Source organism: Nyctibius grandis, chromosome 1 (genome assembly GCF_013368605.1).
Source record: "Nyctibius grandis isolate bNycGra1 chromosome 1, bNycGra1.pri, whole genome shotgun sequence".
In the NCBI taxonomy this organism is placed as follows: domain Eukaryota; kingdom Metazoa; phylum Chordata; class Aves; order Nyctibiiformes; family Nyctibiidae; genus Nyctibius; species Nyctibius grandis.
Window position 1 is genome coordinate 8,150,337 of NC_090658.1, and position 19,837 is coordinate 8,170,173.

Sequence of the window (19,837 nt, forward strand, 5' to 3'; positions counted from 1 at the left end):
TCAGCAGCCACAAAGATAATGGCAAGGAGCAGATTACATTTCTGTTTTCAAGCATATTCTTCTTTCTTGAGTGGTGGACTGTGAGCAAGTAGCGCTGATTCTCCTCCTGGCCCTGGGAAGGAGTAGAAATTGTAGTGGTAGATATTGTGTGGTACTACAACAAAACTCATAGAAACATCAAGAATACAAGAATTTTCCAAAGTGACACCTTTAGCCTCAGGGAATCCAGCAAAGAGCTTTTGGTGTTAGTGGAACTTGGCACCTTCTGGGAATTAGTCTGCTGCAGGTTGGATGCCCAAACAGGCTTAGGACGCTCATAATTATTGGGAACTTTGGGGTATTTAAGTCCAAATCGTACTAAAAAGATACTGAAAAATTGATGTTGTAAGGTAAATTGTGGCGCAGAAAGTTGGCCTGTGGGATTACAATGCCTTGCTTGATTGTATGCCATGATACCATGTTATTCTGTGGAGATCCACAATGAGGATATAATGATAACTGTAAGTAAGCTGATGATTTACCTCCTCAAAAACGCATGGTTGTTGTAAAACTGCCTATCAGATATTTTCAGAGTACTATCCTTCACAAGCCCTTATTTAACACAGTTACATTTGCATGCATACCCTCTCTTCACATTTGCCATTTGTCACTGAGATAGCAAATTACATTCATCAGAATCCATTCATTCCCCCAGTTTCGCTGAATACAGGATTATCTCGGCTGTGTCAGCTGCCCTATGACTGGTAACTGTGAAAAATGGAGGTCGCCTTCAGATATTCCAAACATGTATCTTCAAAGGACAGTAGGTATTAAGCTGGAAAAGATTAATGGGCTTTATGTCATCGTGTTTGTGTGGCATAAAAGTGAATTGTGCAGGTTGATGGATATCTTGGTAAAAACAAATGCATTTTTAAACTACTCTCTTGCCCCTTTCCTGACAAGTTTTAGTGACCATCAAAAGAAATATACTGAGACGTTGCCTTAAATCCTAGGCTGATTTTACAGGTTTTTTCACTTTTAGGAAACTGAAAAACTTTTAGTTGTTGAACAAAAAAACCACATGTGGACTATTAACTACTGGTTATTTTATAGTCTGTCTGTGTTTATATTGGCACTACAGGACTATCATGTCTTATTTGTCATATAATCATGCAATATATAAGTAACTGGGACACGTACAATTTTGTTGCTGACTATTTGTAAATTCCTCAGAAAATGTTGTCATAATTTCCTATTTTAGATCCAGATTGCTTCTTTGGGACAGCCGCTCTGCTTATCTGGCAGGTGCTTTGTTCATAGAAAAAAGTAATAGCTCAGCACAGAGCCACCAGGTCCAAAAGGGAAAGCTCTACCTGTCCTTGAATAATACACTGTATTAAAAAGGTATTGAAGGCACAGAGTGGATTCTCTCAGGGAGAATAAGTAACCTTTAAAAAACAACCAACGGATTAGGGAAAAAGAGATATCATCATTGATTCTCACAATATATGGGCACATTGAAAGGATATGCCAGAGGAAAACCAGTGGTGTGCAGTGAAGCTTGTGCACTTTGCTTGTGACCAGTGATAGTATTTTTTTTTTCTGTAGCATCTTTGCTTGGGAGAGAACAGGAGAAAAACTCCCAGGGTCCTGGTCTAATTCTGCTACTCTTGTTCTCTGTGACCTTGGGCACATCAGATCTCCACCTGGAGGCAAAGATCTATCAGAAGTATCACAAGACTGTAACACTTACCTGTGGGTGAGGTCGGTGGGTAAAAGTGCTTCTCCACTGGGAAGTAGTATGGTTTTTAATGTGTTTCAGTAATGTGGAGATAGGCTTATGCTGTAGCGATAACTGCAGTGGTGTGTCTGGCATCCGTGTGATACAGGGAGTAATTAGCCCCCATCTGTTGAGTACAAGCAGAGCTGTAGGAACTGGCGCAATAGACAGGGAGAGAAGTTCTGACCATGTTTTAAATTTATCTTGAGTTTCATTGCTAAGTGTGTGGTGCAGCGGGTACTGCACTTTGTTTTAGAGGCAGGGATTGCTGCAAAGCCTTATGTAACGTTCCTTTGGGATGTTGTTTATATTAATATTTTAAACTTGTAATAAATTTCTGGTGTGGTTTTTTTCCTTTGTTTTTAAATTGCCTTTTGACTTTTAATTATCTTTCACTCCAAGCAAAGTATGCTTTCACCCATGAAGCAGGATATTAAAGCACTAATAATAACTTTCTGTTTCTGTTTTTTAACTTCAGTACGACCACCATAGAAAACATTCCACTCTATTTGTGATAAGCATAAATCATTCTATAATTCATGTGTTTTGTATTATTTTTTCTTTCAGTGACTGCCTAAGTAATATGATGGTTTAAGTAAGAGTTGCTTCCTCACAGCGAGTCCTCAACGCGTATTTGCTCTTGATGTAATATCATAACGCTCCATTAATACCATTACTTGCAGGAGGTTACACTAATGTGGATTTTTATTTAGATTTTTGCTTTGCATTCAAAGAATCTCAAAACTCAAATCCATGAAAATCAAAGACCTTTTTCCTGAGAGACTACATCTTTCTCTCTCCGCCAGCAGGACTGAAGGGTGATCTAGAGATTGCCTGTTTGAAGCTGGGCTCGTTGGGGTGCCTGCAAGTTCAAGTAAACGGGAGGGTGTTTTGGCTCAGGTCTGCAGTGGATTTGAAGCTGGGCCAGGTGTAAAGATCTTAAGGCTAGGTGAATTGCTTTGTGAACATCATCACACAGTTCGTTGATTGTTAAATTCACCGTATCACCAGTCTGACACCTCTGCCCTGCTTAAATCTTGTCATGAGAATGGAAGCGGCGCCGAAGCTTTGTATTTGCCATAAATATTTGACTGAAGTTCTTTTTGAGAGTAATTCTGCAATTATAGACCATGATGTCATGCAGAAAGGAGCAGTCAGCTAGACTCTACACTTTAATGGTTTCTGTGAAATTAGTAATAATACCAGGAGGCTGAATTGTAATTGACGGTGCTGTGAATGGAGTAGTTTTTGTAGGGCCTGAAGCATTTACCTTTGGAAGGACTGTGTGAAAACTTCTAGCCTTGTCCATGGTTCATTTCCAAGTGGGATGCGGTCCTCTCTGCTCTTTCTTTTTGGTCACGCAGATTGCTATCTGAACAGCTGGCCAGATGTGCGTGGCGCTCAGGAAAGGCAGCACCGCTGGTGAAGTGGATCGCAGCTGCTGCGAGGGATATGGCAGATTATTTTATAAAGCTGGTATTTCCATCTGTTAGTTCATTGCAATAGGATTACTAGAGGATCAGATCAGGCAGAGGGTAGGCTGAAGGGGAGACTGTTGGCATCAAGAGCATCATTTACCAGTACTTTAAGGGAGCAGAAACAGATGTCGGTCTCTTTGAACTGTACCTCTGCATGTAGTCAATTCAATGTGTCAGCTCAGCGCCGGGCATGGAGGAACTCTGTCATAAAAACAGAAGAGAGAGAGGTGGAAAATGGGGTCCCTGAAGGTAAGCGAGAGAGAGATGTGGACTTGAGAACAGCAAACTGAACCCTTACCACAGAAATAGAAGAAATTTTACACAGTGTGCAGGGACCAGCTAGGACACTCATAGCCTGATCCTGTGGTGCATTAAACATCTCTTCCTGCTTATCCTTTGCTTCCCACAATTGAGAATTTGATTCCATGATAGCATGCCTTGGAAATCTGACTTAGGTGGCTTTGTTCCCCCTGATCTCTGTAAGGGAATTCTTGTCAGGCCATGAAAGACAACAGGGCTGCCCGAGCAGCCGTGGTCTGGAGGGAAAATGTGGGATTGTGGCAAGGTTGAAGGTTAAGGACTTGTTCCTTACAGGCAATGTAGTTGAGGAGTCTTAATGGGTACAGACAGCTCTGAACTGTGACTGTTAAGGATATGTTTGAGAAAGTATCTGAAGATTTTAGGATATGAAATTTGAATATCAGAAGAACTCTAGTTCTTAAGGAGGCAAATGTTATTTCTGGTGTTATGGAGTATAGGCGCCGATCCAAGCATGCTGAAGTCAATAAAAAGCCTCCACTTGGCTTCACTGAGTTTTGAATTAAGTCTACAGAATGTTTGATAAACTAAAAACGTTACAGCAAGCTTCTGGTGTTCACCATCGCCTTACGACAATAGATCCTGGTGGGATCAGGCAAGGATGTTTCATAAAAGGGATCTGCTAGACGTACAAAAAGCAGAAAGCTGCTTAATTCTCTTTGTTGTTTGTTACCATTCATTTGATTTGGGATTAGGAAACATGTTTTACAAGTTAGCATTGTTTTTCTATTGTGTATTTTCTGGTGAGATTTAAATTATGATGAAACTTATTGTCACATATAATAAAAAGCAGTCACTGCCCGCTGGGTAAACGTCTTGGTACTGGGGATATGCATGAAATACTTGGGAGCACTGAAATGCAGTTGGGTTTATTTTTGTTGCGAGTTGTTGTTTTTGTTAGGACAGAAGGTGGCAATGACATGGAAATGCTCATTAGATAAAGTAGTCTAGAATGTCTTTTGATCAGTTTTCTGCCTCAAATCTGTGCTTGACATATACAGCTTGGCACCTGGGTGTACATACAGCTGTACGTATGACAACATTTGGCACGTCCTGTGGATTGTGCTTGGCAATACCTCTTTGTAGCGGTGCTTAAGAGCATGACTAAACATTACTGTCCCCTAAACAGGTAGGGAAATTAAGTCAGAGGAATTGGACAACCTGCCAGAGGCCACAGCAAAAGAGCTGAGATAAAAACAGAGGCATTTTCGATCCTAAAATGTATATAGGTACAGCTGTAGAGTATAAACTCCCCCACATCAGTGTCTGCGTGCGCAGATGTGCCCATACACATGCAGCTTCCTCCCCCACGCTGCAGGAGAGGGCAGGGTGCTTTAGGGAACCTAGTGTGTACTTTATTTTGCTGGGAAGGCAGAGCTTTTTTCCTACTCAAAGAATCCATAAAAAAGGGTGTAGCGTTGCCAGAAAGCATCAGCAGACTCTTGTTTTATTGTGGCCTTGGATGTGGCGAGGCTTGCGATCATTTCTTCAAGCGGTGCATGTTCATCTCGCTCCGTTTGCCTTCTGCGGGCAGATCTGTCTCTGGTCGGCGGTGGCTGTGTGTTGGTGGAGCTCGGCTGCCGCGACGGGGTGCAGCTCCCAGCTCTGCTGCGTGGTTTGTGGGACCCTCGGCAGCTTTTCATCGTTCCCGTGCTGCGGTGACGGTGCGGTCTCTGAGCACCTGCCCGCCCCAGCCTCCCATGGAGCTCTTCTAGACCATTAGTGGTCGATGAGTGAACTAACCCAAGGTGCATTAACTCACCAATAAACTTAAAACTCACTAGATGCAAAGTGCTCTCAGATTCACTGGGGAAAAAACAAACAAGCCAATTCCCACTGAACAAAAAACAGGAGGAAATATTCTTGCTAGCTTTTTTGTATTAAGATCAATGCTGCTGCTATTAAGACCAACAGTGTTTTTGTACCCAGTGGAGGAGTTCTGAGTTCATGAGATTTGGCTGTATCCTTGTAAAATCCTGGTGTTAATGACTGACTCTGGGTCCATTCCACTGCAAAACAGCCTGAGCCCTGTGAGCCACACAGAGCCCCAGAAGTTTATTGATCCTTATCAGGTGCAGCTAACAAAACCACTGGGAAGGTATCCCCCTTCACGATTAAATGGAGCCTGGCAAGGAGAGAGGGGCCCAAGGAAAAAAAAACGTATTGGGGGAAAAAAAAAAAATCAATGTACTCACAGCCTTGGGCTGCGAAGCTGCCTACTAAGTGAACAGCCCATGCAGTTTAACTCCCTTCCTGTGTTGCAGTGCTCTTAATTTTGGGGTTCTTTGATCCACCTATTCATAGGTGTGAAGAGAGCAGAATTTAATCAGGCTGACAGGGGAAGGCTGATTTCAATACCGGCCTCCAAAAAAGAGCTGTCAATCAAGGATGAGCTTTAATACCTTCAACTTGCAGCTCCTTTAAACTTCTGCTGCAGTTGAGTGGTGCGTGGTCAGCTGTGGAGGAGCCGGGCACCTACAAAAGGTGCTGGGGGCTCCTTGGGCACGCTCGGGGGAGTCCCTGGGGGCTAATCCCTCCCCTCTGTGAAGGGGTGGTGTAAAATGTCTAATCAAGTTGGCATTTCCTAGCCACATGAGAGGAGAGATTTCCTCTTTTAATAAGGAGCAGCTTTCGTAAGTGCGCATCCCAAAAGGCCTGCTGAGCTTTTGTGAGCCAGCAGGCAAGGCAGGTTTGGAGTCACTTGGATTAAACCTTTCCTTATTGTAGCTGGAACTGGAAAGAGTGAGGACAAGGGTTACTTTCCATACCTAGTTTTGAGTTATTTTAGCTGGGATGTTAGATAAAATAATCAATGACTGGCAGGATGATAGAATATGGTTTAATTTCAGATTTACTATCTGCCAACACATGCCATTCAATCAGATAAACACAGGATTTCAGCTGTCATCACAATATCTTATGCATACGTAAAAATAGAGCACTTTTTCTCACACCAAGAAGAAATTGAACAGGTTTATATATAGGATGTATACAGTCAGGAGGCTAGAAATTCTGAAATAGCTGTTTCTGGAGAGATTGTCTATCTTTAAATTAAGGAATTATATTAGAAGTAATAGAAATTCTCAGGGTTGCGGAAGTTTCATCATTGTCAACTGCACCGAATATGTAAAAGTAAATGGAACACCTTGAGAAGTTGAACTGTATAAAATGAGGGAGATGTCTGTATTATTTACAGCAGAGAATATGAGACTATATAGAGAGCAAGACAACTCGGAACTTCTCTGCGTGGGAGTATCATTCCTCCTCTGGTTTATAAGTTTCCGTCCTTGCTCTTTTGTCTGTCCTGGTTCACGTTTTGAGCTTTTCACTGTAATGCTGGAATATCTGTTTTGCTCGGGAGGCAGAGGTAGAAGATGGCAATCTAGCATCACCCCAGCACTGTCCTAAACCAGTTTTCACAATAAATGTAATTTAAGCATTCACTGTCTAAAGCTTCCCTCCTGAAAACACAACTTCACTTAGGTGGAAACTCTCATAGAGGTAAAATGTGGCACCTCTTTCCGATGCTTTACGCTATAAATTTGGGAGTACACAGATGAGTATGGCTTTTTGGCTTGAGCATTTAACCAGTGTTCGGGTTTTTTGTTATATCCCTTGTGAAGAGTAGCCGATGACACAGTCCAGCATGTATTTAAGGTCTAGCCTGGTTTGTTTGCGAGGGATGCACAGAACAGCTTGTTTCTGTAAACCATCATATGAGCAGGCAGCAACAGGCAGTTTTCTTGCTCACAAATCTGCTGATACACTTCCCCGGCAAGCAGTGTCCGCCCAAGCTCTGCCCCACTGCTTTCTCTCCTGCTCACAAGCCTCTTTCTTCCTTAACGCCCGCATAACCTGTACCTTCAGTCTCATCTTTCCTACCTAGTTTGCTCTTTCAGGTTTTGTAGTCAGCTTTGATTCAGAAATGTCTTTGTTAGCAACTACTAGCATTTTCTAGCATAACTGATCATTGCCTGCGCTCATTCCCTTCTGTATTTCTACCAGGCTGCTCCAAAATGAGCTCTGAAATGACGTCCTGAGCTGCTCAGCATAATGATATCTTTGAAGCCAAGACTTGTACTTTGCTTCGAAGAGCAGCTCTAGCAAAGGGCATCATTTTCTACTGAAGATAAGGGAAAGAAGGCGGTTTTTTGAGAGCGTTCCTCCTGCCGGTTTCCCTGCAGGGGGTGGCTGGTGCTTTTTCTACCATGTGCAAAGGCGCTCTTGAGGAGCTCTGCTATGACGGATCAGCTTATTGCCCATGGAGACACGAGGACAGCATAATGCCAGCCAAGATGCTGAATTTCCTATTGCTTGGGCTTCATCCCTTTCTGGTTAAGCTCTCATGCACTTCAGAGAAAAACTTAATTATTGGGTTGCAGGTCCCTCAGCTCAGCCATAGGAGGGTCTTTTCGACTTCCACAGTTCCCTCCTGGAGCTGGGTTTTGGCTGCAGAGGCGATTTGTGCTGAGCTATGCAAACAGATAAAACAAAGAAATAGTAAGGCTAGAGTGAAGTCCAGTGTGGGTGTTTTTCAGTCTTAAAGGCTTTGGAATTCTGTTTGGTTTTTATTTTGTTTGGCTTTTTTTTTTGGTCTCTTTTAGAAAAGCCTTTCACATACAATCATGTTCCAAACAATTTATTCGAAAACATTGATGGGTGGCACATACATTATGGGCTGTGGTTTCATTGGTATGCTCAGTCTCACTAAGTAGATGGCATATTAAATGTTTTATTTACCCCGTGTGCTACCTGTCATCTAATCAGCTTTTGTTTTTGCTGCATTCTACTTGTATTATAGCAAGAGTAAGTGGTTTCTTGTAAATTAAAACCGCATGAAACCTTTTAAAGCCATTTTAAAATACTAAATGGTTTTGCAAATAGGTTTGTCGGACAAGGATTGAAAAAAGAGCTCTTTGCTTACCCATTTACTCTTTTGTATGCTTATTAGAAGCCCCCCATGTGACTCTTTCATCAAACATTGCATCCCAATACTCATCTAGAATGCCAAAAGTCATTTATACTGTGCTCAAGAGTGGTTTGCATAAACAGGAGGCAGTTAACAAAGAATACAGTTGTGAGCTGCAATTGCAAATGTTGTTTTATAAATTACAACACAGCTGCACAATAAAGTCAAAACATGCATCCCTATGATGTTTTCTTGCTTGCCTGGGGCATAAAAGCATGTTGGTTTAAAAGTTTCTTTGCTTTTATTAACTATTATTGTCAATGTTCATGGTTGCGATCATCTCACTGTGAATAATTTGGTTTTTACAGGTGGATCGTATCATCTTCTGCGTCTTTTTGGAGGTTGACTACAAAATTTTCAAGAAGAAAATGGGCGAGTTTTTCCCTCTAGGTAGGTATAGTAATCACGTGCCATCTGACTTAAAAAAAAGATGCTGCAAAAAGACAAGAGTTGACATCCTTTCTTCTTTCCCTGCCTAAGCCCAATACTAAAATGTGAACATTCTTTAAAGTTCAGCTGCACGTAGAGGCTCTGATCCTGGACAAATGCAGACATTTAAAATTTGTGAAGCAGTAAAACTACTTGTGACACTGCTTTTGCAAAATCAAGGCCTGCTTTTGTATGCTCAGTACAGCTAGTTTCTTCATTCTCTGCTGTATCCGTATCTCTTCCCCAAACCTGATGCCTGGCACTGGCTGTCTTGACTCTGAGAAGAAAATAATTTGCACTAATGTATATAGCTCCTAGTGTATATTGCTTTTCCACGCACTTTGTACATGCTTTGCTCTTTCGTTAACGATGCTGGTAGGGTTTCTCTGGGTCTGAAAAGATACCGCAGGGGTTAGAGCCCAACTGTGTCTGAATGAGAACTTTAAACTTGAGCTGTCCCTGTGCAAGAATGAATGGGAGAAAGATGGCTCTCGCCGGAGCACTTGGGAAATGTTAGCCATTCATCTTACGTTTCACACAGGAGGTTACTTTCTAGAATTTAAGAAAACCTGGTGGATAGTAAATTTGTTAATCCCCCTCCCCCCCATATGCCTGTGATTTATTTTTATCATATAACATTAGAAATCTGTGTTCCCTTTTTTAATCAACCTTCTCCTGTTTTACTTTGTTTTCTATGACATCACTCCTAGTATATGTGACAAGATCCAGATTTTAGTATTTTGTTTCTTCACCCGTTTCAGAAGTGGCAGTCACTTAAATACTCCCCACGCTGGCTGGCTGGCTGGTGGAAAGGGCCTTTGAGTGACGGGAAGCAGAGCTTTGGTGTGTTGTGAGTCTCTGTTAATTCTAAAGGACCGTGTTGTCACAGTAGCCACAGTGGTTTTTTCCTTTCGCTTTGGTGGGTAGTGTGGAAATTGTGCTTTTTTTGCCTCATCTCACTAGAATAAAGCTTTTTGGAGACGACTTAGTAATCTCTAGTTTGCAATGATTGGCAGCTGAAACTTAAAGACCTATTCAATTATTCAGGTAGCATAGAATGGTGTCTAACTGCGTAATAATATTTTTGTCTGGAGCACATTGAACATGCATTTCAAAGACTGCATTCGTGTCTAATCCATTCATTGTGGGGTTTTATGGTTTTTGGCAGTGTACCCCAACACATAGGATAAAGTGGCAATGCCCTGCCTACTGTTGCTGTCTCTGTCCCTGCCCTTCAGATTAAGTGAGAGTAGACTACAGTGTCATTTGTGAACACATTAGAGTATTAATACTCACCTTCATCGTTAAGGTCTTCGAAATCATGGATTAAAATCATGTTGTTATAAATGTAAAACCCACTTGGGTATGAAAGCCTGAGAGACAAGCAGATGCTTCATAGTTGAAGCATGGCAAGCCCCAAGGGGAAAAGAGAGGAAGATGGGAGATGTATTTCTTTTCTGGGGTTTTCAAAACCTGACATTGTTGAGCTCCTGTCGACGGAGAACCTGTGTGCTTGGGTCTCATGTTATATAAAGACTTATAATTGCATTATGCCACATTATATAGATGATCAGTTGTACCATAGTTTTAAAAGTATGTTTATTCTCGTGCATGGAAGGTTTTTACAATTTTTTTGCTTGAACTAAAACTGGGAATTTGATATGTGACCATAGAGAGGTGGTCGTGGTGGGAACCCTCTAAGCTTCAGCAAATTCAGTGGTTTGCATGTGTCTATGCAAAAGGTTGATCCAATGCTTATGCAGACAGATGTCCAGACAAAGATGTTTTAGTTCCCAGCAGCCACAATTTGGTATAGATTGCTTAAAGATCTTAGGACCCATTTTCATAGGCTCCCCGCTGTAATTTTCTCATGACTAATGATTCTGAATACCAGTTTTGATATGCCTTGATGATGCTGGTTTCCAGGAGGACCTGAGCACCTACTGGCTAGTGAGCTGGAGCTTTAAAAGGAACAAGTTTAGCATTTAAAACTTTATCCCTAACTCAGTGAAGTATTTCCTGTGATTAGGTCAATACTCAGTGATTCAGGAGATTTGATTTTAATGTCTTGTATCACCACAGACATTTGGTATGCCGTTACAGGAGTCACTTAGATCTTCAACTTGTGAGGAGACGGGGAGAGGCAGGAAAGATACATGCTACCCAAATGTCTCACCATTAGTGTCCCTGGAGAAATGATCAGTATCTGATCCTTTCTCCTGGAGGAGCACCCTAACAATTAATATACAGTCTCAGGATTTCTTTGCCATCTTGAATTGATGCTTTTCCACCAGGTACCACCACTTCAACAGACGTCAGCTGAAGTCAGCCCCATCCTAAATTGCCTATAGCCTACTAGTGAGAATATCAGCTGAAGGTCTGGATGATGATCACCAGATGACCGTCATGTCTGCTGTTTGTTCCTTTTTTCTGGACTCTTGGGAATTGCCATCTGCATTTAACCTAGTAGACTGACGAGTTATCAGCAGACTCTCCTACTGCAGGGATATTCCATCTCTCTGCAGGACTGGTTTCTTGCACAGATCACTTAGTCAACGTGGCTCTGTGTCAAGGAATTAGCAACTGTCTCTACCTTTGGCAGTAAATTCCTGGTATTTAGACTGTGGAAGGAATTGACAAAACTCTGGTGGTTTTGTTTTGGTTTTAAGTGAATCTATTAATGTAGTGAAATGAAAGTCTTTAAGGATAGGCTTGCCCTGAATTTGAATTGACAGGACACTATCTGAATACTCACAGGAGAGAATAACACTGAGATATTACTTTAAGCTTAGAGAAAAAGCATCGAGATGTTTTTGAAGTGTGTCTAGCATTCAGAAACATTATGAAATATATCTATTTTAATAGATGTGGACAAAAATGCTTAGAAAGAATAATATATTCATGGAGTTATACACATAAATAGTTATTACTTTAAACCTGGTGCATTAATAAATCCAAAAAGACATCCAAGTGCTCAAGCTAGTCAAGTGATAATGAAATGAAACTAGAGTTACACCTCAGTGCATTAGAGTAAGTGGAATATAGATATAGGGAAATTGTTCCATTAGTTGAACATGTCATTAGGCCTATTTTGCAAGTGGAATGCCAAAGAAATTAGTCAAGTAATAGTACTGATATTAAGACAGCTGCCAAGAGCCTTGTCATTTGCAAACTTCAAATATATAGGGGGAAGAGGCAGACTTCGAAGTCATTTCATATCTTAGGAGTGTAGCAGAGTTGTTTGGTAACAGACCAGTTGTCACAGCCTCAGCATTTCTGATTTAATATCAGTAATCAGTAGCCTGTACAGAACCTGAGCCACAGCCAGCGTGCCCCAAGGGGGAGCGCCACTTAATCCTTAATTCAGACTTAGGATCTCATCTTAGTGGTTGTCTAGAAAAGTGCTGATTTAGAAAGTAAAGGGTCCTGGTCCATGCAGAATTTTCTGTTGAACCTCTGGGGTTTTGCTGAGAAGTTTTTGTGTGTCCTGGTAGAAAAAAGAGCAAGGGTGGAAGACTGTTTCATGGAACAACCAACCAACTGTTTTAACATATTAGGTGCAACAAACAATGATATTTTTTTGTTTGTTTGTTTGTTTTTTTTACCAATTGAGTCTTATCTTCTAGTGTAATGAGATAGCCCAGCCATTCTCCCTTCAGCTGTGTTGGGAAATTCTCTCTGCTTAAGCCGAGAGAATGTCTTGCTACATATCTTTCAGGCAAATGAAATATCCTTGCCTGCAGTTCTGGCTCAGATGTGTAGTTCTTACATCACCGGATTCATTGCTACTAGTATTATGAGTGAGCTTTCCGGGAAAGGAGCTGATACTTGTACCATTTTTTCTCTTGGAATTCATTGTTTCTTCTAACAGAATTCTACATGGAGCCTAGATACTAGGCATTACTTTTATTGCTAAATATGTATATTTGTAAGACTGACCAGGAAATGGTATAAAAACAGCCCCCCTTGAAAAGCTAGATATACCAACATTTACCTTACAGTGTTACGTACTTCCAGGATGCTATTCGTAGGAGTGAAATTAAGAGTATTTGTAAACCGTTGCCAGCTGGAGGCAAAGATACCTTTTTTTCCCTCCTGTATGCTGTATATACCTAGCTACTTAATATGTCAGATAGATAATCTTGTAAGGACCTTTGGCAAATGCTTATTTTTCATGGTGGCTGTTGTATATTATGAAAGGTTTATCTTAAATTGTAATGCTTAAAGTATTTCTAAATCTACCACCTGTTATCAGTGGATTGGAGAGGGGGGAATCATTTTCTCTGAAAATGTTCTTTAGACAAAAATAATGTTATAAAAGGTACGTACTGTTGAAGGTGCAGCATTCGAGGTTATATTACATTCTTACTACTTTAAACAGAGTAACAAAATTACTTCACTAAAGCATTGCTAAAATTGTTAGAGAGAGGACAGGTTTGCACTTTTATTAGACCAATTGATGATGGAAGACGCAAGCTTTTAGACTCCGTGTCCTTTCAGAGCTAATGAAAGGATGCTGAGCCCAAGAGCTTGTTCTTTTTTTTTTTTGAGCCATATCAGTTGGTGTTAGGAAAAAGAGAGAGAAATTGCTGCATCTGGAAAAAACTTTCTCTCTATTCCAGCTTATGACATTTAATGCATTTTCTGCTTTTATCCTGGTTGACGAAAACACTGTCTCCCCCTACCCAAAGCATATGGATAAGAGCTACTGTCTTATATTAATCCTCCTGTTACTTCAGAAGGATGCACAGCATCCTAGTTGTGCCTAAATGTGCAAATATATTACAATTGCAGAGGAAATTCATTGTTAGAGATCTACCAGGCTTGGAATCAAATTGGAAACTGTCTAAATGGCTGAATGAAGGGCTTTGTATTAAAAAGGCAGATCCCTGCACTAATACGTGACTGAACTGTTAAGCAGAGATTGTAATTTCTGTACTGGTATTGAGAAGCATCACCCTTTCCACTTAATATGGCAGACTTCACTGGGGCTGAAGTGGTCCTCAGTGTGAGCAAAGGAATCGTAAGTTAGCCCTTAGTAAGTAATCCTGTATCAAATGGGTAATTCGTTTGATAAATTTAGCCTCTCTATTTGCATTTGCAGTGTTCATGAGCAGATTCGTTTCCTTAATTCATCACCTGAATGTATTCCACAAAATATTTTTAATGGGCTTTATTTTACTATGTGGATAGGTGCCAAGCGGTTTACTGGAAGTACCCGATATCCTTTATCTGAGGTTTCACCTGGGTGGTGATTTACCACCAGGTGACAAGACTCTGGTTTTCCTGACTGGTTCAGGCAGGAGTGCAGAGGCCACCGGGGCTTTGAGCCCCCTGGAAATGGATGTGAGGGAGTAAGATTTAGGGGAGTTTGAAATCCCTTTGGCCTTCTCCTCCTGAGCAATGAGGGCCATCCTGAAGGTTGTGGTTGCAGCTACTTTTCCTTTCTCCGTGCAGAGTTTTCAGGTTGTCATGTTCACAGCTGATAACCGCCTGTGTTTTCACAGGTTTAAACTAGAGGTAGTTAGACTGTCATCTCCCTTTCTTCACTGCTTTCCCTCACAAAGCTTTCAAGGCACTGTGGATGAGCTGGGTCCCTGCTGATGACATCGAGTCTAAATTTGTGTCCAGACATGTGCTGTGGGTACACGAAAGCATCTGGGGCTGAGCAGAAGCTGAGACAGAGCCAGAGTGACCAGCCACTGCAGAAGCAGATTGGGGTGCGGTGTCACAGTCTTTAGCCTGTGCCCTGTTTGTGGCCAGGATCACCTGCAACCCAGGCCTGCTTGCTGGAAGGAGTGAAACGAGTCTTGCTTCCCTGACCCCACAGCTCTGATGGAGCTGCAGTCCCTGCTGTTGTATGGGGATTCTCTGGTTTCTCTGGCTTGTGAAACTCTTGACTTGTCACTTGGAGATCCTGCTTGGCTTTCAGGTGGTCAATGTGCAATGAGGTGGTGCATGACCATGCATCCCTTTCCTTTCCAGGGCTATGATTCAAACCATTGAGAGCATACCAGGGTATGCATTTATGCATTCACAGCCACCTGGCCTGCTCTGGACTCCATGCTGGCATTTAATGTTCCCCCCAGATTTCCAGTCTAGGGGGGGAATCTTGTGTTCAGGCAGACATGAGTGAGGATTTTTCGGTGGGTGGAAGGCAGCAGAGGTTTTGAAGAAGCTGTAGCACACTGACAATTTCATATGTGTGTGCAATTCTTTCTGCACCCCTTTGAGCTGTCTTTTTATTGGAGGATGTCATCCTCAGACGGCTTCTGCAAGACCCCTTGCTGAAGGACTTAATTCAAAACAGTTGGGGAGAAGCACAGCCCCACTGTTTCCCATGATGGTTCCTTGTCTCTCAGTAGTGGAGGCTTTGGAGGAAGCTCTACCCATATGGGGAAGCTGGAGGAGCCTGTGCACTAGAATACGGTGCTGGCTTTACTCTAGTTCTCTCTCACAGCACCTAGAGATCCTGTTGAAGTACATTCCAACGTAAATAGGATGCTATAAAAATGGTTCTCAATCCAAAAGTTTCGTGTAGCCATAATACTTAAAATACCTGTCCATTTCAAAATGTGTCTGAAACAACTTACCTTGTAAAATCTCAAGCTAACTAAAAGCTAAAGGTCTTTGTAAAATGTGAAACAAAGGGTTTATGTGGCTTTTTGTCTCCATTTGCTATGGCAATGACTGTGCCAGTCCTACCACTCATTGGAGTTGTCTGTCTTAGCCCCTTTTGCCAGTGACTCAATCCTCAGGATGGTCTGTAGTGCAGGAGGATGAACAAGAGACAGCTCAGGAGCAGTGCTTGGGAGGCTGAGTGTGTAATTGATGGCTCAGGTACTATTTTCAGTATCTTACGAGATATGCAGACCAAGAGAGGTTCCTAGCACCTTCTAACATGGCAGTGGGTTTCCAGTACCTAATAAAATGTTAATGGACAATTTTCTGCTTCAGTTTGAATCATAATAAAACTTCCTGGTATGATCCTTTCTGAATTATTTCCTGGCTGACTGCTGACAGAGCGTTGCTCTAGATTTTTTCTAGAGTCTATTTCTAGACCAATACAACAATCGGTCACCTCGGACTTGGGGCTTGGATCTTCTGGTTGTACATGGTTGACAGAGGCTTGTGGTATTGTCTGCTACACGGTCTGGAAAATTTTTTGCCTCCTCATTCCTGATAGCAGCAATGGCACTGCCTGGAGGAGGGTATGGACAGACGAGGGGACTGTAACCTCTTTCAGCGCTGTTGTCAAGAGCTTTTGCTTTGCTAGGTGGAGCTCTCTCTTCTTTGCTCCAATAGCATCTTGTCGGCGTTTTCCTTGTATCCTTTTGTGAGACTGATGGTGGAGCCTGCAGTCAATCCAGAAGTTGGGGAAAAGGCTCTTTCTATGTATTTTTCCACTCACTTGAAATCCCTGAGCTCTCCAACTCCTGGGAGGCACCTGGGTAAGAGCTGCATTGAAACAGCGAAGTGGCAGGCGATGAGGATGCCTTTGAAGGCACGGCGGTCATGCAATTGTAAGGGACCAGACTGCTGTGTGTGTTAACAGAGTGGGAGAGCACAGGGAAGATGATGAGTGCAGTAATTAGAAAGGTGAATATGGAGCAATTACTTACCATCTTTTGTAGCAGAAGAAGTGCAAAGTGTCCCAGGAAATGATGAATCAAGAAGAAAACATTCAAAAGGAAGTAGTTTTTCATCCGACATGTAGTTAGAGTATAAGAATGCTTGCTATGAGGTGCCGTGGAGCCTGTAGGTCTTAAATGTAGTTAAAAAGAGGATTAGCTTGACCAACAGAGGACTGGTCCAACAATGGCTATTCATCACCACAGTCTCTATGTAACCTTAGGCTCAGGGAGAGGCTGGTAGGAGGAGGGAAATGTATTGCTGTTCTGTTCTGCACACAGATGCCTGGCACCAGAAGGTGAACAAACACAAGCTTTTTCTGTATAATACCGTACGTGAATACATCTTTGATCAGGGATCTTTTCTTCCTGTTGTGTTGCATATTGTGGCATCCCATGTAAAGCATTCCAAATGCATTTTATGTCATGCTCAAAAATAACCTGTCCTCTCTGGTCACTGACACTGAGTCACTTCACATGCTGCAGACCTTCTGATTGCAAAGGATGCAATTAAATTTGTGTTTGTCTCATTTGATTGCCTCTGCCTTAGGTTACTGATGAGATTTTGTTAGAAGCTTGTATATAGAAATGTGTCACCACATGCAAAACATACCATTTTGTGTGTGACTACTACATTAGCATACATGTGGGTGAGAAATCCACTTTAGCCATTGTGTAAACAAAACTCAGTTGTTTTCAGTATTTTAGGGCAGGGAGGAAATAAGGAAGTTTTGAAACAGGTTCTTTTTCTAAAAACTGATATATATTTTCCCAAGGAGTGCCTCATTCCTTTTGTGTAAGGTAGAAGCATCTGGGAAATAGAAATCCAAATCTGATCCTGGCTGTGAGCACCATTTCCTGCACTGGAACAATGTTGTCCAGTTCACTCACAGTGGGAACGGCAGCTACCACGTAGCCTTTATGTGCAGCTGAGGCTCGTATGGGTATATGTATTTTACAGCAGATCAAGTGATACAGTACATAAAAGAAGCCATCTACGTGGTGACAAATAAAACCAGTGCCTAACTTCTTAGGAGGTTGGTACTAAGGATTTCTATTTGATATGGCTTCAAAAGCTACAAACACATTTTACATTCAGTGAGACTCCAGTGTTGTGGGACTAGTGTAACTAAGCAACACAGGAAGAAAAACTGCACCAGTGCTGCAGTAAGGTGAGGATGTACAGAGTGTATCAGTGGAAGTTTCTTTATAATCAGACTAAAAAAATTGATTAAACTTGCTTAGTGTCAGGTGGAGGTTTATATAGTGCCTATTGCTCTGTATGCAGGATTGCATTATTAAAGGATACAAATGTTCAGAACCAAAAGAAGTCCTATTTCTTCTTCCAAAGCAGAAGAATGTACTTTTTTGTTAAGGATCTTTTTGGTTTACCTTTTTGGTTTTTTCTTCCTCTTATGAGCACGGAGGACGAGGGAAAGCTTTATGGAAAATATAATTTTTTACAAGTAGATGTGAAAAGAGTCAGGCCTGGGTTTAGTTGATCTCATCTGGCAGAGATTTCCAAATCTGCTTTTCCTCAAAGAAAACGTTCCCTTTTTCTGTGCTGTTGGTCTGTCTGTTGTAGTATCTCAGTGGAGAACTGAGTTGGGGGGATCAGAACAACCCGAAATGCTTGTGAGCTCCTAGGTTATTGCGAGCCTCATGTGTATGTTTGGGCTTCATCAAACCCATCCTGGTTTCGTGGGGATAAAATTATAGAATCAGTGTTCTGTTCCGTTTTGTTTCAGTTTGTGGCCAGCCATGGTGATCAAGGCCATCAGCAGTGAAAGCCAGGGCAGCTGAGCCAGGCTGGCCCACAGGTGTATTCTATAACATTAACATCAGGTTCACTATAAATTGCAAAGCTTGCTGGGGAGGAAGGGCTCTTTGCTCTCCTCTCCCCTCCATCTTTCTCCTTCTCCTCTCCTCAACGGTTACCATCGCTGGAGGGACTTGCTGCCACTCTATGAGCTCAGTGTAATTTTGTGTCTTTTGCATTAGTATCGATATTGGGTTTCTTATTTTATTAAATCTGTTTAAATTTCAACCCATGAGTCTCCGTCCTTTTCCCAATTCACTTTCTCGGTTGGGGAGGGGAGATTGAGTGATAGAACAATGGGTTATTGTTTAGCCTTGGGTGCAGGCTAAACAGAGACAAAGCCCTAGGGTGTTTTTCTGTGGTTTACTACGCTACAAAGATGTTAAGGCTGAGATGGACAGAGAGCCTGTACACTATTGTGAAGCTCCTATTGGGCAGCAGCAAGGGTCATAAGCAATCAAAAAGTGATTTTTAAATTACTAAGGATTGAAAATAGATGTGAGACACGATTAGAAAGCTCCCCAAGGATGTTAAGGTGATCACATAGATAGGTGGGTGAAGCTTTGGGACAGACTTTCGGAAAGACAAGTGTGGTGGAGAGAAACATGGAGAGTGAGAACCCACTTGGTCTTTTCAGCTGCTGGAAACCTGGTATTGTCATGGTTTAGACAGTTTGCATCAGGTGGGTACCCTGGCCCACACTGCTGACCACTCCAAGATTGAACACAAGAAGCTTTTCGTTTGAGCAAGCAGAGGCTGCCCCAAAATGGGATCCATTTTCCTCAATGATGTGAGACTGTTGTGCCGCACATCCTCTGTTATTGTAGTGGAAACTGTACAGGCAAATCATGAAGTACCTGCTAGGCAAATGCTTGAGGGCAGGAGCTTTTTTCAGCGGGACTACTGTTTTTGTATAGCAAATAAGCTCGACGGGATGACTGCAGCTGTCCGTACTAAAAGGTTTTATGGGGTTTTTGATTTTTTTTTTTATCATACTGCATCAGCAGTGTGATCACCATCTTCAACCTCCTATACAGCTCTGCCCATCTCATTGCTGTTTGCCAGTGAGTGTGTATACAGGCTGCAGAGGGGAGTTTGGTCCAGTCCCATAGTGCCTTCCCAGCACCTCCCGTGGTTATGTTCAGTACGTGGAGCCCCACTTGCAAGGAGGAACAGGCTGAGACACGTGGGTTGGCTGGAAATAAGGAAACGTCTGGAAATCAGGAACGAGCAGAAAGTGCTGAGAAAAGGAACAAATCCTGAAGGATGAGACGAGGCAGCTGAAGGGAGGTCAGAGGAAGGCAGGGAGGAGCTAGCAGCGTGCAGTGCTGTTGAGGGAGTGCCGGCAGCCCGGGATGCAGGCCCTGAATGCAGATGAAACACCAGCCTCCTGCAGCAGGGAGCGAGCTCTTGTGTAAGAGCTCTTCAACGCAT

The 19,837-nt window shown here is 42.2% G+C and overlaps 1 protein-coding gene across 4 annotated transcripts in view; it reads left to right on the plus strand.

The window, feature by feature from the left end:
* MACROD2 (mono-ADP ribosylhydrolase 2) overlaps positions 1–19,837 on the plus strand; it is an 896,855-nt gene that overhangs the window by 802,155 nt on the left and 74,863 nt on the right. For all 4 annotated transcript variants that reach the window (XM_068410970.1, XM_068410960.1, XM_068410976.1 and 1 more), the window contains exon 9: positions 8,833–8,914. In XM_068410970.1, coding sequence (XP_068267071.1) covers positions 8,833–8,914 — 82 coding nt within the window. The remainder of the gene's footprint in view (positions 1–8,832; positions 8,915–19,837) is intronic.